At 36.0% G+C, this 15,444-nt stretch overlaps 1 protein-coding gene across 5 annotated transcripts in view; it reads left to right on the top strand.

Moving 5' to 3' along the window:
* Window positions 1–15,444, top strand: part of LOC108733435 — a 77,126-nt gene that overhangs the window by 53,381 nt on the left and 8,301 nt on the right. For all 5 annotated transcript variants that reach the window (XM_018464608.2, XM_018464607.2, XM_018464610.2 and 2 more), the window contains 2 exons: window positions 5,765–6,251; window positions 7,316–8,013. In XM_018464608.2, the coding sequence (XP_018320110.1) occupies window positions 5,765–6,251; window positions 7,316–8,013 (1,185 nt within the window). The remainder of the gene's footprint in view (window positions 1–5,764; window positions 6,252–7,315; window positions 8,014–15,444) is intronic.

The following is a 15,444-nucleotide window of genomic DNA, read 5'->3' as shown; positions in this document are numbered from 1 at the left end:
ATATTGTCAGATTTATACTTAATTTTACCATCCCTAATATCGTATAACCAATTGCTGTCAAGTGAGGATAAAAATACTATATTTATTTGGTACCATGTGACCAATATCGATTGACCTTATATATGAAGTCTAGTCAGTATGGAAATCCTAAGTAATATTAATATTCCTACGAATTCTCGTACTTAAAGTAGGTAAATGGTACAAAAACATTTCCTAATGGAATGTTTGTTTTAATATGTTGACTGCTTGTTTGTCCAAAACCTAATATAGAAACAAGCGGTAGAAATTGTAACAGTTCGGCCAACTCTGACTCCCTGATTAGGCCAAAATGTTCAAAGATGGTACAGGCCTGACGCTAGAAGCTGGCGCAAATTTTAAAATGGCGTGGATGCGCGGTGGCAAAAGTAGTCAGTTTTAAGTATAAAGATTACAGCCCTCTTTCTTCAGTATTCCTATCAGGGGCGTAGATTAAATATTTAAAAATAGGGATCAGTGAGCAAGTAATAGACAAACAGAAGAACTAATTGTTGATGTTGGTGACAGTAGTGATAGAGATGCCCATGATGAGAGTGAATGTAAAAACTAACTATAAAACAAAAGCAATAGGTTTCTTTTTTCTTTTTGATAAGTCATGTTTTTACATTATTTTCTAGTACGCTACTGTCCTATCTGTATTAATACTATAATTTACGCCTACTGAAAGCTTATTTGTGTATCGGTTCCAAGTGACTTACCCAAATAGGTCATAAATGGGCAAGTACCTGCGCGACCGCTCGCCAGCTTCCTTCGTCCGGCCTGTACCTTCCTGATCTCAGCCCAACAAATTATTCAATTCAGGTCCAATTTAAGGTCAAGTATACTGGATTGGGTCTAGACCACAGTCCTAACAAATTTCCAGTCGGGTATATGTTGAAGCGTTCTAATTACAATAAATCTTACTAAAACAATGGTAATTGTCATGTAATTGGTCAAAAGGCTAATTATTACAAGGCTGATAACATTTCAGCGCTGGGTTTGCTTAATACAACGCCTTCTCTTCTCAATTCGCAGATGTCTGCACATATTACGTATGGTACACGGACGTCTTGCGAATATCATGACTCATTTGTTGCAATAATAATAATTATTATTCATTTTTAGAGTTACATCATAGTGCTAGGGGTCGGACAATTTCATTAACACCGTGGTAATTATACTATAAACTTATTGTCTTTCTTACGTTCTATTTACTGTTAATATACAGGGTGATTCATTTATAATTGGGTGCTTAACCGGTCGTGATATGAATTACGAACTAACAAGTTTGATTACTGTCAGCTGTCTCTGCTTCTCTTAATCCTCTCATTGCTTGAAAACTCTTTAACATCGAATATCCCTAACCATTTGGGAACAATTATTTAATCCAGATTTTCTGCTCTTTACTGTTTTTGCTTCTTGTACTTCTGTAACTGGTCTTCAGATTTTTGATTGTCTCTTTTCATCATGGACTTCCGAGACTCCTACTTTTCCCAAGATCTTTCTCCTACCATCTTTTCTTTTTTCCTGATGGACTTCCATGACTTACTTTTCACAAGATCTTTGAAAAGATGTCCTACCATCTTTTCTCTTTTCCTGATGGACTTCCATGACTTACTTTTCCCAAGATCTTTGAAAAGATGTCCTACCATCTTTTCTCTTTTCCTGATGGACTTCCGTGACTTACTTTTCCCAAGATTTTTGAAAGGATGTCCTGCCATTTCTTCTCTTTTCCTCATGTACTTTCATGATTCCTGCTTTTCCCAAGATCTTTAAAAAGATGTCCTACCATCTTTTCCCTTTTATTCATTGATTGCCATTACTCTAACTTTTCCTAATACTGCTTGATTTTTTTCTATCCTAAACTACTCTTTGTAGGTATTTCCCTAAAATCAGAACATCCTACATTTTTAAATATTTGTGAACAGTACTCTTTTACTCTAATATGTCTCTAACTATCCCTTCAAGCCTGAGGTATCCTGCCATCTGTCTCGCCTATTTCTTATTAACTTTCATCTCTTTCTAATATCTCCTCATTTCTAACCTTCCCTATCCACGGTATCGTAATCATTCGCCTGTAACACTAAATATACAAATATATACTTTAATAGATATTTCTTCATCGTTCTTTATTGTACTTAAATATTATTGTTAAAATCTTCAGGTGACGCTAATTACAAAATAATTATCGATTCCGTTATTAAGCAAATCTCAATTCACCCACGCGCCTCTTTACTTCTAGAGGTGTTGTAGGTATAGTTATTATTACTGCCCACGTTTCGCACTCAATCCAAGCCTTCGCCATGTTATTCATTGAATCTTTTTATTGTATGTACGTTTTCTACGATAAATAGCCCAGACTTGTTGACAAATACGGAATGCCTGTTAATTATATTTATTATTAAAGAGAAACCAGTCATAGAAAGCAGCACGGGCGATTCTCGAGATGTGTTGGTGTTGTAATTACAAAACAAGTTGAAAATTATAGGACATCCTGTGCTTATGTTCGTAAATTAAACGTGGTGGTGGGCGATGGCCAATAAATATTTATCCATTATTATCTTATTACAAAAAGAATTTCGTCAAAAAGGGTTTTCTGTCACAATATGTTTAATTACTTGAAAACAATCACATTTTGTTTGCATGTACTTGATTGTTTTCTGTTGACGCTTTCCCATCTATTTTTCTTTTCTTATTTTTCCAATGCTTGCAATTATAATTGAAATAATTGTTGTAATTCTGCACGCGAACGTTGGGAGAAGTTACCAGTGTATAAATTGATACAAAACATTGAAAAAATGTCGAAGGAAATTGAACAAATAACAGCGGAAACTGAACCCATTACATTTGTGTTGGAACCCATTGCTTGAACTACAGCTACATTTCAGCTGATAAATAATTATTAATGGCAAGTTTAATGTAACGTATTAATGTAAGATTGGCGGAAATGATTTTAACTCGAGTTGTAACACTTATCTACAATTAGTTACAAAAGGCGTAATGGTAATAACAGTACAAAATGCGTGGGAGCGGAATGAAACAAGATCAAAAAGATGTGTAATCGATGTACAGATCGCCTCTTACTTTGCACTGATACAGATATGTAAGGAGGAAGTACCAAACCCAGATAAAATTGAAAGTGCCCATCAGGAAGTGTTCTATAATATAATAAATACATTAATTGAAAGTTGTTCACAATTTATTACTAATAATTGGTAAATTTGGATTGCATAGGTTCTTGTAAAGGTAAATATAAGAGCCTGCGGTGGGAAAGTCCGGCATACGAAATCACTATCAGCAATTTATCTGATTTTTCTAAAAATTCTGCCCAAATTGAGTCAATAATGAACTAAATGAAAATCCTATTGAAAATGAAGTCAGTAATGGACCTGATGTAGATACTTAAGGAAAATGAGACTTATACTAATTTGCTTTGTTAATCAACTAGGAGTAGAAAAAATATTTTTATTTACATACAGAGATGAACTTATTAATTATGGAAAAAAGTAAGTAGGTAGCATATGTTTTTAAAACGGTTGTAAATAGAGCATCTTCTCGACGGATATTGTATGCTCTTTTTGTTTGTTTTGCAAACAGAGGCGGTGAAAGTTGTATTTATTTTTTTTTTTCGCGAGAGTTTTGTACGTATATGTTTCACCAATATGGTTTCTAATATGCTAATCAATATCCTATCCTGTTTCTATCTCTTATTGTAATGCTAAGTAAGCATAAACAAACTAAAAAGATAAGTCATTGGCCCATAAATCTTTTATTAATAATTATTATACTTACGAGCCTATTAAAATCTTGATTGGTGGTATTGTTGATGATCGTCCCTTTCACGATTATTTTTTGTTCCTCTATGTATAAAAATACCGTGCGTTTAGTGGATCGGTTTTCGGTCATCCACGTATAATCGAGGTTTTATTGTAATAACAAACGACAATAAACAGTTATCTTTACTTTTCCTGGTACTGCAAGCCACAATGGCGGTGGTATTTTGAAAAACTGGTACAAGGATGACGCGATAATGACGTTTTTATTACTAAAGCGCTTTGTGATTAGTTCTGATGCGGTAAAAACCGATGGGAAGCACACAGAATGGCGACTACCAAGGTCGAACCTTTTCAATTGTAATTTAATTTTGCTATTTCGAGCATAATAATGCACGTAATACGTATCTACCAATTAAGATAAAATAAAAGCCTGCCTCTTCATCGAATCATAAATGTACTTTACATCATGATTCGCTCTCTTCTTCAAAACTAGTACATACGGTAAAGAAGAATAAAATTCAGCAACTCGCTTATTTAGAAATTTTTCAAGTTTTTCCGATGCTTTCTGTAGAATCGATTGTATTTGTGCGTAGACTGGATCGATTAAATTAATCTGCTTGCTTCCTCCTAATAGTTAAAAGTGTGTATAGATTGATGGAATTGATTATTTTACTTTTTTGTTGTATTGTCTGTTACGTATCCAACTGTTCCGTTTCACACACAATGCGTTACATCTGTTGTGTCATAAATATGTACGTATAGACATGCGTGTATGTTTGTGTGTTTCTGTGTATTTATCGAACAAAAACTCCCCTGTATATCCTTTCAAACTTGCATAATGTGTGCTCCATGCCCATATCGCCTCGTGTAATACACCATATACAAAGTTGAGCTCCGGTAAGCAGAACATGCAACACATGGTGGTTCGATCGAAAAAATTAAGAGTTAAGACCCAAGGAACTCGATGAATTGTAGCTGGAAATTGTTAGTCTCTTATAAATAACGTTTTACTTTAGTCAAGTCTAACTGTATGTTATATGCTATGTTGGTTTTTTGACTTCGAAATTCGAATAGCTCTAGTGGCAAAAAGTAATAAAAGTTCCGGGGCATTTAGTTCTTTAGTTAAATTTAGTTCAATCGAATAGAAAATACATTGGCCCTTTAATGCTTCATCGTCGTCTTAGGATCGTCAGTCCTAACATAAGACTGGTTGGACACGTATCTCCACTCTTTCCTATCCTGAGCTAATCTTCGCATTTCCCTAAAACTAGAACAACCCACGTCCCTAACTATTTGCGAAATTAAAAAAAAAACTTTACAATTCTTCAATTTAATCTTCAGCCGATCTTCTCATTGCTTCAAAAGTGGAATGTCTCCAACTATTTGTAATATAGCTCTTCCACTGCTACCCTTTACTCCTAAAATGTCTGCGAAGGTGCCTTACCAATTTCTTTTCTTTATTAATTTCCATAATACCCTCTTGTTTTCATACTCGCCCCAATACGTCTTCATTTTTAATCTTTTCTTCCAACTACGGCATTTGCATCATCAAGACTGATTGGCAACACCACTTCGAGCGCCTTTCTTTCCACCTCTCCCATCATCCACGTTTTTCACCTACAGAGGGCCATGATCCAAACAAGCATCACTTTTAATAATATATTTCTAATATTCAAATTAACTGTTGACTTATTTGCGACTCCATCCACCACTTTTACAGTCCTAAGTTGTCTTTCTGCAACAGTCTTAAAATTCCCTTAGCTGTATGTGAAAGAAAAGATTAGTTGCTGATGATGTGGAGTGTTCTGGTTTTAGGGAGATACGAAGATTAGCTTAGGATAGGGAAAGAGTGTAGATGCGTGTCTAATCAGTCTTGGGACAGAAGATCTTATGATGACATGTAAATTTATATTTTCTTCATCTACATTTTGCGTCAGTTCGATATTTTTGACAGTTGTTTTCTTTTGTTTCAGGGTGGTGGTGATCCAGGGGGTCCTGGCGGCATGGACTGCTTGCAGTTGCGTCAATCTGCAGGCCCGTTTCACTACCTGATCAGCGAACAGGCCAAGTCGTTGGTGGCACTACAAGAATTGCAGCATGAAGTTGGCGCATTGCTCGAATTTCGCGATCTCGTCATCGAGACGTTTCCGAACTTGCGCACGAAACTTCAAACCAGCTCGTCGCCGAACACCATGATGGCCGCGTCAGCCGCATCTGCGGCCGCGATCGCGTCCGGTAGCGGAGTCAGCGGCGGTGGCGTCAGTCCCGGTTCCAATATTCCCGTTGCCGTCCGTAAAGAGTGGGAACCGGGGATACGGTCGAGACGAAAGTTAGGTTTGAAAGACGAGCCCCGTAGTGGCAGTGCTAAAAAGAGTGACGTCACCGTGCAAGATTCGGGGTTTAGTACCGAAGCTTCCTCCAAGGAAACCCATAGCGCTTCATCAAGTGCCCCTCCTCCAGGTTAGTTCCCTTCTCAATGTATTTTCTGTAATTCTCCAAACAAGGTGGATTCTATACTAATGTACATTTAACTTGCAAATAATTTATACACATTAATGAATTGTAAATCTTTGAAGTTAAAGTGGTAAAAGTTGCAAATGGCACCACGGAAGCTGTCATCACCAAGATGGCGTCCACACGCCATAGTCTTTGAATATTTAGTTACAAAGTTATGTCGCAGATGGTTAAAAGCATGTGATTGGGAAATTCCCGTGTTCTATAAATAAAATTTAGGATCCATCTTGTACCTATATACTTTAAACTCCATTGACAATAATGCTAAAAAACTATCATAACCTTTTAGTTTCGCCCTCATTATTATAGGCGTCGTTCTTCCTTAATACATATGATAATAATTTTGATCTTTGCTAAGTGCAACAAATACACTTCTGAAATTATGTAGGTAATTTGTTTACACTGCGTTTAGTATAATATGCAGTCTGTAGAAAGAGTCTACTACCGTTAATTTATAAAGTAAAATAGTATGATTATGACCAATTATTAAACGAACCGTCTTCCGCTACGACAAGTATACGAACTACTGTGTGGCATAAATTTGAATAATTTATTGGCGTTTTCCTTAGCTAAAGTGTGCTGATGTTAAAAAACGATGTAGATATACTAATAAAGAACTAAGCTATATAAAAAAAACAGGCCAAAGTGGTGATGATAGAGTCTTGAATTTAAAGTCGGTTCTTTCGCCAAATGATCGTAAAAAAACAGACCGCAGCAAAAATAGAAATAAATAGATTTCAATATTTCAAATCATTAAGGAGATGTCAGAAATTCTATATACCTAATAGGTTTCTTAATTAGGTAACGCCTAATTCTTCGACATTTGCCAAAAATCTTTAAATAAATTTGTGAAGAAGCTAACTGCTTTCATCTTTCTTCAACCATGACAATTGTAGTATCAATATTCTTTGAGAAAATTGCCATATCTTCCTGTATTTCTCAATGGGGTCAAACCAAATTTCAAATTATACTATGATAGGTTTTTCTAGCTGAAGATTTTTTGTCCACAGGTAATCCTGACGAAGCCGAAGACGAGCTTTGGAATCTTTTAGACGTAATTCATCGAAAAGGTACGAGATTAAAAGAAGAATTAGACGCTCTGCAAGGTTCAATACGGAGTGATGATTCTGAAATCGATTTTCAAAGGGCACTTGTCCATTCTAGTGCAGACGATGTCCGCCATCTCCGTCGCGAACGCGATCTCCTTCTCGACAGGGTGGCGGAAATGGAAGCGGAAGTGCTAGCCGGTCGGGTGCATACTTCGCGTCTCCAGGAGGACCTGGAGCACCTCCTGGTCGCCAAGACCGAGCTCGAAGAGCAACTAAAGGCTGTGAAGACGCAAAGTGGCGCGGTGAACACTCGCATTCACGATTTACACTCGCAATTCGTGGCCAGGAGTCCGACCGGTACCGTTTCTCCCGTCGGAGGTTACGAAAGTAGTGTCCGAAACGTCGCGAGTAGTGATAATAGTTGTGGTGACGTGACTGCGGTGACCAGTGCGGGTTCTTCGAAGGGTTCTAGTCAAAGATGCGGAAGTAGTGGTACCGGGCGTAGTAAGAAAGCGTCCAGACACGTCCTGGACACAGTGCTCGGGGACAAAGTGCCTAAAAGTAAAACGGTTGACTCCAGGAAACTGGCAGCTATCCTCAAGGAACACGACCCCATCGTGTTGCAGAGGCACCTTCTTACGTCTACTGTACAAAATCAGGTAGGATTTTTACCATTGCTTTTCCCTACTCTGTTTTTTGGATTTAGAAACAGATTGAATAAAATAATTCGAAGTGGTCTGTATTCTGTCGAAACTGCCAGACGCGGATCGCGATTTCGATCTTTTTGGATCTCACGAGCGCGTCGTAGACAGCTCCGACAGAACACAGACCAACTTTTACCTGCTATCTTAACAGCGCGTTTTAGAAAATACCACAAATGACGCGGTGAACGCCATCTGTAGTTCAATGCTGCATTTTAGCATTCTGCTCCAACAAGGTCCATTTAAATATATGGATATCTACTTGCTTAAACGAATCCTGGCGTAGCTAAACTCAACGTGATAGGCACGTTACCATAATTGAATAAAATAATTCGAAGCAGTTTCGACAGAATACAGACCACTTCGAATTATTTTATTCGATTATGGCAACGTGTCTATCACGTTGAGGTTAGCTACGCTGAGATTCGTTTCAGCAAGTAGATATCCAAATATTTAAATGGACCTTGTTGGAGCATACGTAATCCTAAAATGTAGCATTGAACTACAGATGGCGTTTACCTCGCCATTTGTGGTATTTTCTATTGTAGAAACAGATTCTTTACAAGATCCTTAATTTTTCAAATACCACTTGAAAAATTTACGATTTACTGTTAGGCACTGTATTTAGGGTGTGTCTTTTCTTAACTTTATTACCATTTGAAATTCTTTGGAATTTGACAGTTTCAATGCCATTTAATTTGTTGTTTGTAATATTCGGATATTTGAGTATTCTTCCTCAAGAAAATGGATTTGAAAATGTTTTTAGAAAATACACTCCCGGGTACAAGTGTTTCTCAGTACCTCTTAAAATGAATATCAAGCACTTAAGTGTTTCCAAGAAGTGCGCGTATGGTGCTTGGTACACTTACATCTTTAGATGCCCGAGTTTCTTCTCATTGTAGACTTAGGTACGTACATGCATGTATATTGTTGGCAGTTAATCCTTTCGCAAAATTACAATACCAGATGTTGTTGCATTTCTCTTGAAGTTTTAATGCTACTCATTTATTTATATGGACGATCCAGATGTTCGTATGAAAGAGGATCAAAGTCTCTCACAAAATTTCACCTGCCAGCCTGAAACTGATATTTTTGAAAGTTGCCAAAACTCTTTCAACAGTGGAGACAATAAAATTAGGGAAATTGTGTTAAATATTTATTGTTTGGTTGTTTTTCGTATGTTCAATTTATCAATGGTTTACCGAAATTGTTAGGCCTGGATCATCACGATTTTGATCTTATCGGTTTTCATCAACATGCCGCAGTTGAAATTTGTAAAGATCATAGAACGGCTTTAACGTTAATTGTTTTATTATTTGTAGCTTTTTACTCATAATCTTTGCCCTTCACAATTCGATACAACTCCAGCGACCTTCATCTAAACGATTTATCAAGATCCGTTCGATAAATTTTAGATTCATGAGTAGTTAAAAGATGTAGAGGCTACTGCGTTCACATATAGATAAGGAGATGTGGTTTTAGGGAAATATGATGTTCAGCTCAGGATAGGAGTGGTGATGTGGAGCATCGATGATCCTATAATTATGATCATCATCTGACTGGTTGGACACGCACCTCCACTTCTTCCTATCCTGAGCTAATCTTCTCATTTCCCTAAATCCAGAACATTCCACATCCTAAACTATTTGCGAACAGTAATTTAATTTAGGTCTACCTCTACTCCTCTTAACTCCTGTTTCTGCCTCTAATATGTCTCTGACTAGACCTTCATGCCTGACCTACGATGATGATGATTTAGATGATCGTCATCATCATCATCATCATATAAAACTAAAAGTTTTCGCTACTATTTTCGTATCGTCTACCTTATCGTCGATGTTTGTATGAGTTCATGTTATTCTATTTTTAATTTAGGTAAAAATGTAGTTGCAACGTGTGGAAGTGTGTATTGTATGAACACAATGTAGCAGTACATTTAACACCTCGGCTGTTTGGTACAAAGACAAACTAAACAACAATATTGTCACGAAGATTTATTGTCCCAGTTGCCATAAATGATTCAGGTTCACGACCCGCTCGCGAGTGAATCGTACGTATAAGGAAATGTGCCGTTACATCTTTCTCTTTCTCTGTCTTCTTCCTCTCTTGTCTGTTTCGCGAATTTTAAATTAGCGAAGCCGGTTGTTGAACGAACTAGGGAAACGAGCTGAGAGGCGCCCACCACGAAGTGAATCATCATCATCATCATAATGATCATCACAACCCATGCGTTTATTATTATTATACTTTTTTTATATTCATTGTAAACCGCTTCAAGCGAAAGTGCGCTTGCTATCGCATTTAAAAATGGTACCTACGTCGGATGTGATATCGTCACGTTTTCTCTTTCTTATGTAGTCAGTTGGGTACCTATAATAAAACACACCTGGGCTCTTACAAGTACAAAAAGGACAATGGAAAAATTATACTTTTTGATTTTCTTGCCGCAAGGAACAATCTTAAATGCTGTTGATGTCGGTTAATTCTCTAACTAATTGTAAGTGTTCTAATAGTTGGATAGCTGACGGCCACTAGATTTCTGCGTCATCTGGAATACGAACAAAATTCCGATAGTACAAGGGGTTGTCATTTTTTTGAATAGGCGTATAGATTACTAGGAATAAAGGGTAAATACAGAAGGTGAAAGCGCCCTGTTGCTCAAAAATTTATAGAAATGTAGACAGTGGTGCACTTAACTGAATTCCTGAAAGATGAGTTGAAACAAAAGGGGCGACGGGCAGGGATGAAGTAGACTTGCAAAAAAAGTGTGATTCAGAATATGAAAAAGTAAAAGGAAATCATCCTCAGAGGTATATCCGATTGTCTTTCCCACTTATTCTATTTTGCTAAGGTCGAAAATATGAATTTATTCCTATTAAAATAATGGCTTGATCTTCCAATTACTTCCAAGGTCATGGACATGGGCACATCAAGATTACTACCGTTTTCCTCCTTCGAAAAATCATACAATTTTTGTCTAAAACTCTTTCCAAAATAATGAATGCCAATCAAGATATTTCATGTTTTTTCACAATAATTTTGCTACTGCACTCTTATCCGCCACCCTTGTTCTGAAATTCAAATAGGAATGCTAATAACTAGCGACATAGTAGGTAAAAGTACCATCGTGTAGCTGCAAATTATAGTTTGTTTATTGTTCATTATAATATGACAACAAATTATCGATAAGTTACACTGCATTTTAGAAATAAAGGATAAACCTTTTTTGTTAGCATGTTACAATATGTGTAATCTTATGGATTATGTGTAGTAAAAATTGATACATGCAATCTTGTAATATGTTAGGCTTTTTACAAATATGATTAAACATGATTGTAGCAGGGTATCTCAAGTTTCAGAAGCTCGCAGTAATGATAGAAATCATTTTTAGAAATTTCTTTCTGTACATGTACCAAAATTGAGTCCGTTCGTGTTACTATGTTGTAATTAAACCCTATTAATTATTTGTAGTTAGTTTTAATTAATTCGATTAATTTTATTTTCTCAATTTCTTAATACACTTTCACTTTTTTTCTTAAATCTATAGGTCCTGCAAACGCACCTATTATGTTCGAGTCAGTTTCCACTCGTTAAGGAAAAACCTGAATGCACGTTTAATTGCCATAACTTTGTCATAGCCGTTTCTTGGCAGCCATAATCTAAACAATGGAGGCAATTAAGCCTGTTTAATAGCTTCGTTTTCCGTTTTAATCTGAGAGAGGATTGGATAATTTATGTACCTAAACTTACGAGAAGCGATCAAGTATAAAACGCGTTAACCGTGAAAAAAGTCGGATTCAGGATATACGTGAAGCTTGACTTATTTATTATCGTTTTTATTCTTCAAATTGTATTTCTTCAAGCATATTGGATAGAAAGTTTCATGGCGGCACAGAAATCCATAAAATATTAGATGCGATAAAACTGGGAACCCCGTAAAACTACTACTGTTAATGGTTCATGTCTTCTTTCGGGTTGACTTTTAATTAAATGCCACCCTCACTAACGTCCCGAACAATCTTAAGTCTTGTTTAAATACTAAGCCAACTAAATTCTAATTCTGGGCTCCTAGATTTTCAGCGAGAAGGTCGTGTTGAGAAATAATTAAACGAACCTACAATGTTTATAAACACTAAAAGTCTGCAGGGTGACAAAATCATACTAACAAGTTCGCCGAATGGGGCGGTAAGAAGTAGATAAATAAAAGTATGAATATTCACCTGCTACCCTAAACTGCACCCTTCACTTCTTCGTCGCTTGAAAATTTCTTCTCACGAAGACTATTTTCAAGTTTGAGAATAGGTAATAATCGCTGGGAGCTAGGTCAGGACTGTAGGGTGGGTGAGCCGAAATTTCGAAGTCCACCTTCTGCAGGGCAGCCACCGCAATACGACTCTTGTGAATAGGCGCGTTATCGTGCAGAAGGACGACACCTTTAGTCAATTTCTCTCTTCTTTTTTCCTTAACTGCTTCCTTTAACCACTCTAGGATTGAAGCATAGTATTCTCCGGTTATCGAGATACCTTTATCTTTATAATGGATCAACAGGATTCCGTCTGAGTCCCAAAACACTATCGCCATGATTTTCTCAATCGACCATGACACCTTAAACTTCTTGGGTGGTGGTGTGCTTTTTGTGCCACTGCATAGAGTCCTACTTGGACTCAAATTCATAATGATGAACCCAAGTTTCGTTCTCAGTAACAATTCGAGTCCATACGTCCAAAAACGCTCGAGAACACTTCACACGCTGTTGTTTATGAGGCGAGGTGAGCATTCTCAGTACCCATCTTGCATTGACTTTAGTCTAGCCAAGATGATCTTAAACAATTTTAAAAATGGTTGTGTCTGATACTCCTACCTGTGATGGTGTTATCCCGTACTACCAGATCCAAACCGGGTGCCTGGTCCATTTCTAGTAAAGACCGTATTACACATGAAATAATTAAATGCTATAATGAATACAATTCCATTTCTCCAAAAATACAAACTAATAATGTAAAACAGTTTGGCATACAAATATCATACAAAATCTTCAAAGAAGTAAAATGAGTGCCGTATATTGTTACGTAGAACTAAACGAAAAAAAAGTACCCGATGCGTGAAATTTTTACTGAAGATTACAACAGTATGTTACCAATTATTATCCGGTGCAGTTGTTCGTGTTTTCTTTTTTCCGTGTTTTAATTTTTGCGTAATTGTTTCTGGTTACGTCATTGAACTATAATTGCCAATTTCTAAATTGTTTCAATTTTACACAATCGTCTTGCTATCAACAAGTCAGTTAGTATTGTTATTGATGTAGGAACTGCGTAACAGTTGTAATAACAATAACAACCACAACAAATAACGATGAGGCGTATTAATAGTGTGAATTGAAAAATGGTCGAATCTTTGACTGTTTTTCCAACAATGAATACTAATTTTCTATTTGATTACGTTACTACTACTGCGTGGTCGGATTGAAAAATTTTATGGCACTTGAAGAAATGTTACCGTTTTTTTTTTCTTTTTAATGTCATGACGTAATTAATATTGAAGAGTGCCGGGCGTGTCGTACATGCACCTACCTACTTTCATTAATAATGTCGCTACTGGTGGGTATCAATAATCAATGTGTCATGCCTCAACACGTTTAATGTGCCAGCAAGTCGATGTTTTAATTATAATTGTTAGCGATTGTCCCACAAACACTTTCTACCGATGTATAGTTTCGTATTTCGAATATAATGTAGAGAGCTACCAAATTATCGATTATTTTTAATTAAAGATAAAGGAGAAGCTACTGCTTCTCATTTAGTAGAAGGTTTCGAAAATTAATACTATCAATATGCTTCTGGTGGCCTCTATAGCTATTATCATCTTAGGTGGTGTATTAACCCTCAGGCCTGCTCATGTCTCACAGAGCTTAGATACAAAAAATTATTGTGGGTCAAGAAAAACTTCCACTGGAAAATAAGAATTTAATGTTAAGGGGTTTGGTACCCCGCTAATAACTGTTAGACCCGCTGACACATTATCGCATAGGAATAATCCTTCTACAAACGTATCACAGAGCATAGATATAAAAAAATTATAGTGGTATAGGGAAAACTTCCACTGGAAAATAATAATTTAATGTTAAGGGGTTTGGTACCCCTTAAATAACTGTTAGACCCGCTGACACATTATCGCATAGGAATAATCCTTCTACAAACGTATCACAGAGCATAGATATAAAAAAATTATAGTGGTATAGGGAAAACTTCCACTGGAAAATAATAATTTAATGTTAAGGGGTTTGGTACCCCTTAAATAACCGTTAGACCCGCTGACAAATTATCGGATAAGTTTAATCCTTTTATAAATGACTCGCAGAACTTAGAAACAAAAAATTATTGTGGGACAAGAAATGCTTCCACTAAAATGTAAATAATTGAGGAACAACAAGAACTTCCCATGGTGAGTAGTAATCCAATATTGAGGGGTATAGCACCTCATAAATAACCCTTGTATCGGTTAAAAAAAATTTTAGTTTCGCATACATTCCACGGTATTTTCCATCAATTCATTATTTTTTGACGGATTTGAATTAATTTTCTTTTTTGACGTAATGCATAAGGTTAGTAAGTAGTTTCAGCAGAAGTAATTTTGTTCTATAATTAGTCCTCATATAATTAGAAAATTTATTTGTTTTAAAACTTTTTAAGAGCGTTTAAATGTAAAAGTTAGGCTTGTTAGTTGCACATTTGAGAAAAGTCGTTATTTAAAACAGAATGAAATGAGTTATTGCAAAATTATGTTGTATTGTTTTATAAAAAGGCAGCTGTCGTTAGCCTTGCTATAAATACTGCAAAACAACTCATTGTTTTCACGTAATTTAACCTTCTAATTAATAACTACCGTAGCCTTTGTTTTTATCACGTTTTCCTTATAAAGATCGAAAAATTAGTGGATTCCCGATATTATTCTTTTTTCGTTATTGAATATTTTTTAGATATGCATGGAATTCTGACCTCTGAAATTGGTTTTACTAAGGGCTTGCGCTTGTTGAAATTCAAACTTAAAAGAACTGTAAATCCTTGTTTTAATATTAATATAAATTTTATTCTTACTTTCATTGGATATTATAAAGCTTGCTTGTGTGTCATATCCTTTTTTTTCTTACTCTATATCCTAGAATTATATTGTCGACCTTATAGTTTGTGTGGGAATTATCTATCTAACGTTTTTGTTGCTATTGAATTGATCGTAAGAATTTCCACAAAAAATATTGTAGTTATAGATATTTTAAGCAACTACAGATGAAGTCATATAAGGGAAATACTTAATAGAAAATCGTTATTAGCACAATTTGTGGTAAAAAGATTTTTATTTTTATTCATGCGTAATCTATTGACATATACGTAA

The sequence above is a fragment of the Agrilus planipennis genome, unplaced genomic scaffold, assembly GCF_000699045.2.
Source record: "Agrilus planipennis isolate EAB-ADULT unplaced genomic scaffold, Apla_2.0 scaffold49, whole genome shotgun sequence".
NCBI classification, from domain to species: Eukaryota; Metazoa; Arthropoda; class Insecta; order Coleoptera; family Buprestidae; genus Agrilus; species Agrilus planipennis.
Note: the sequence above shows the minus strand (reverse complement) of the source record. Positions and strands in the feature narration are given on the sequence as shown.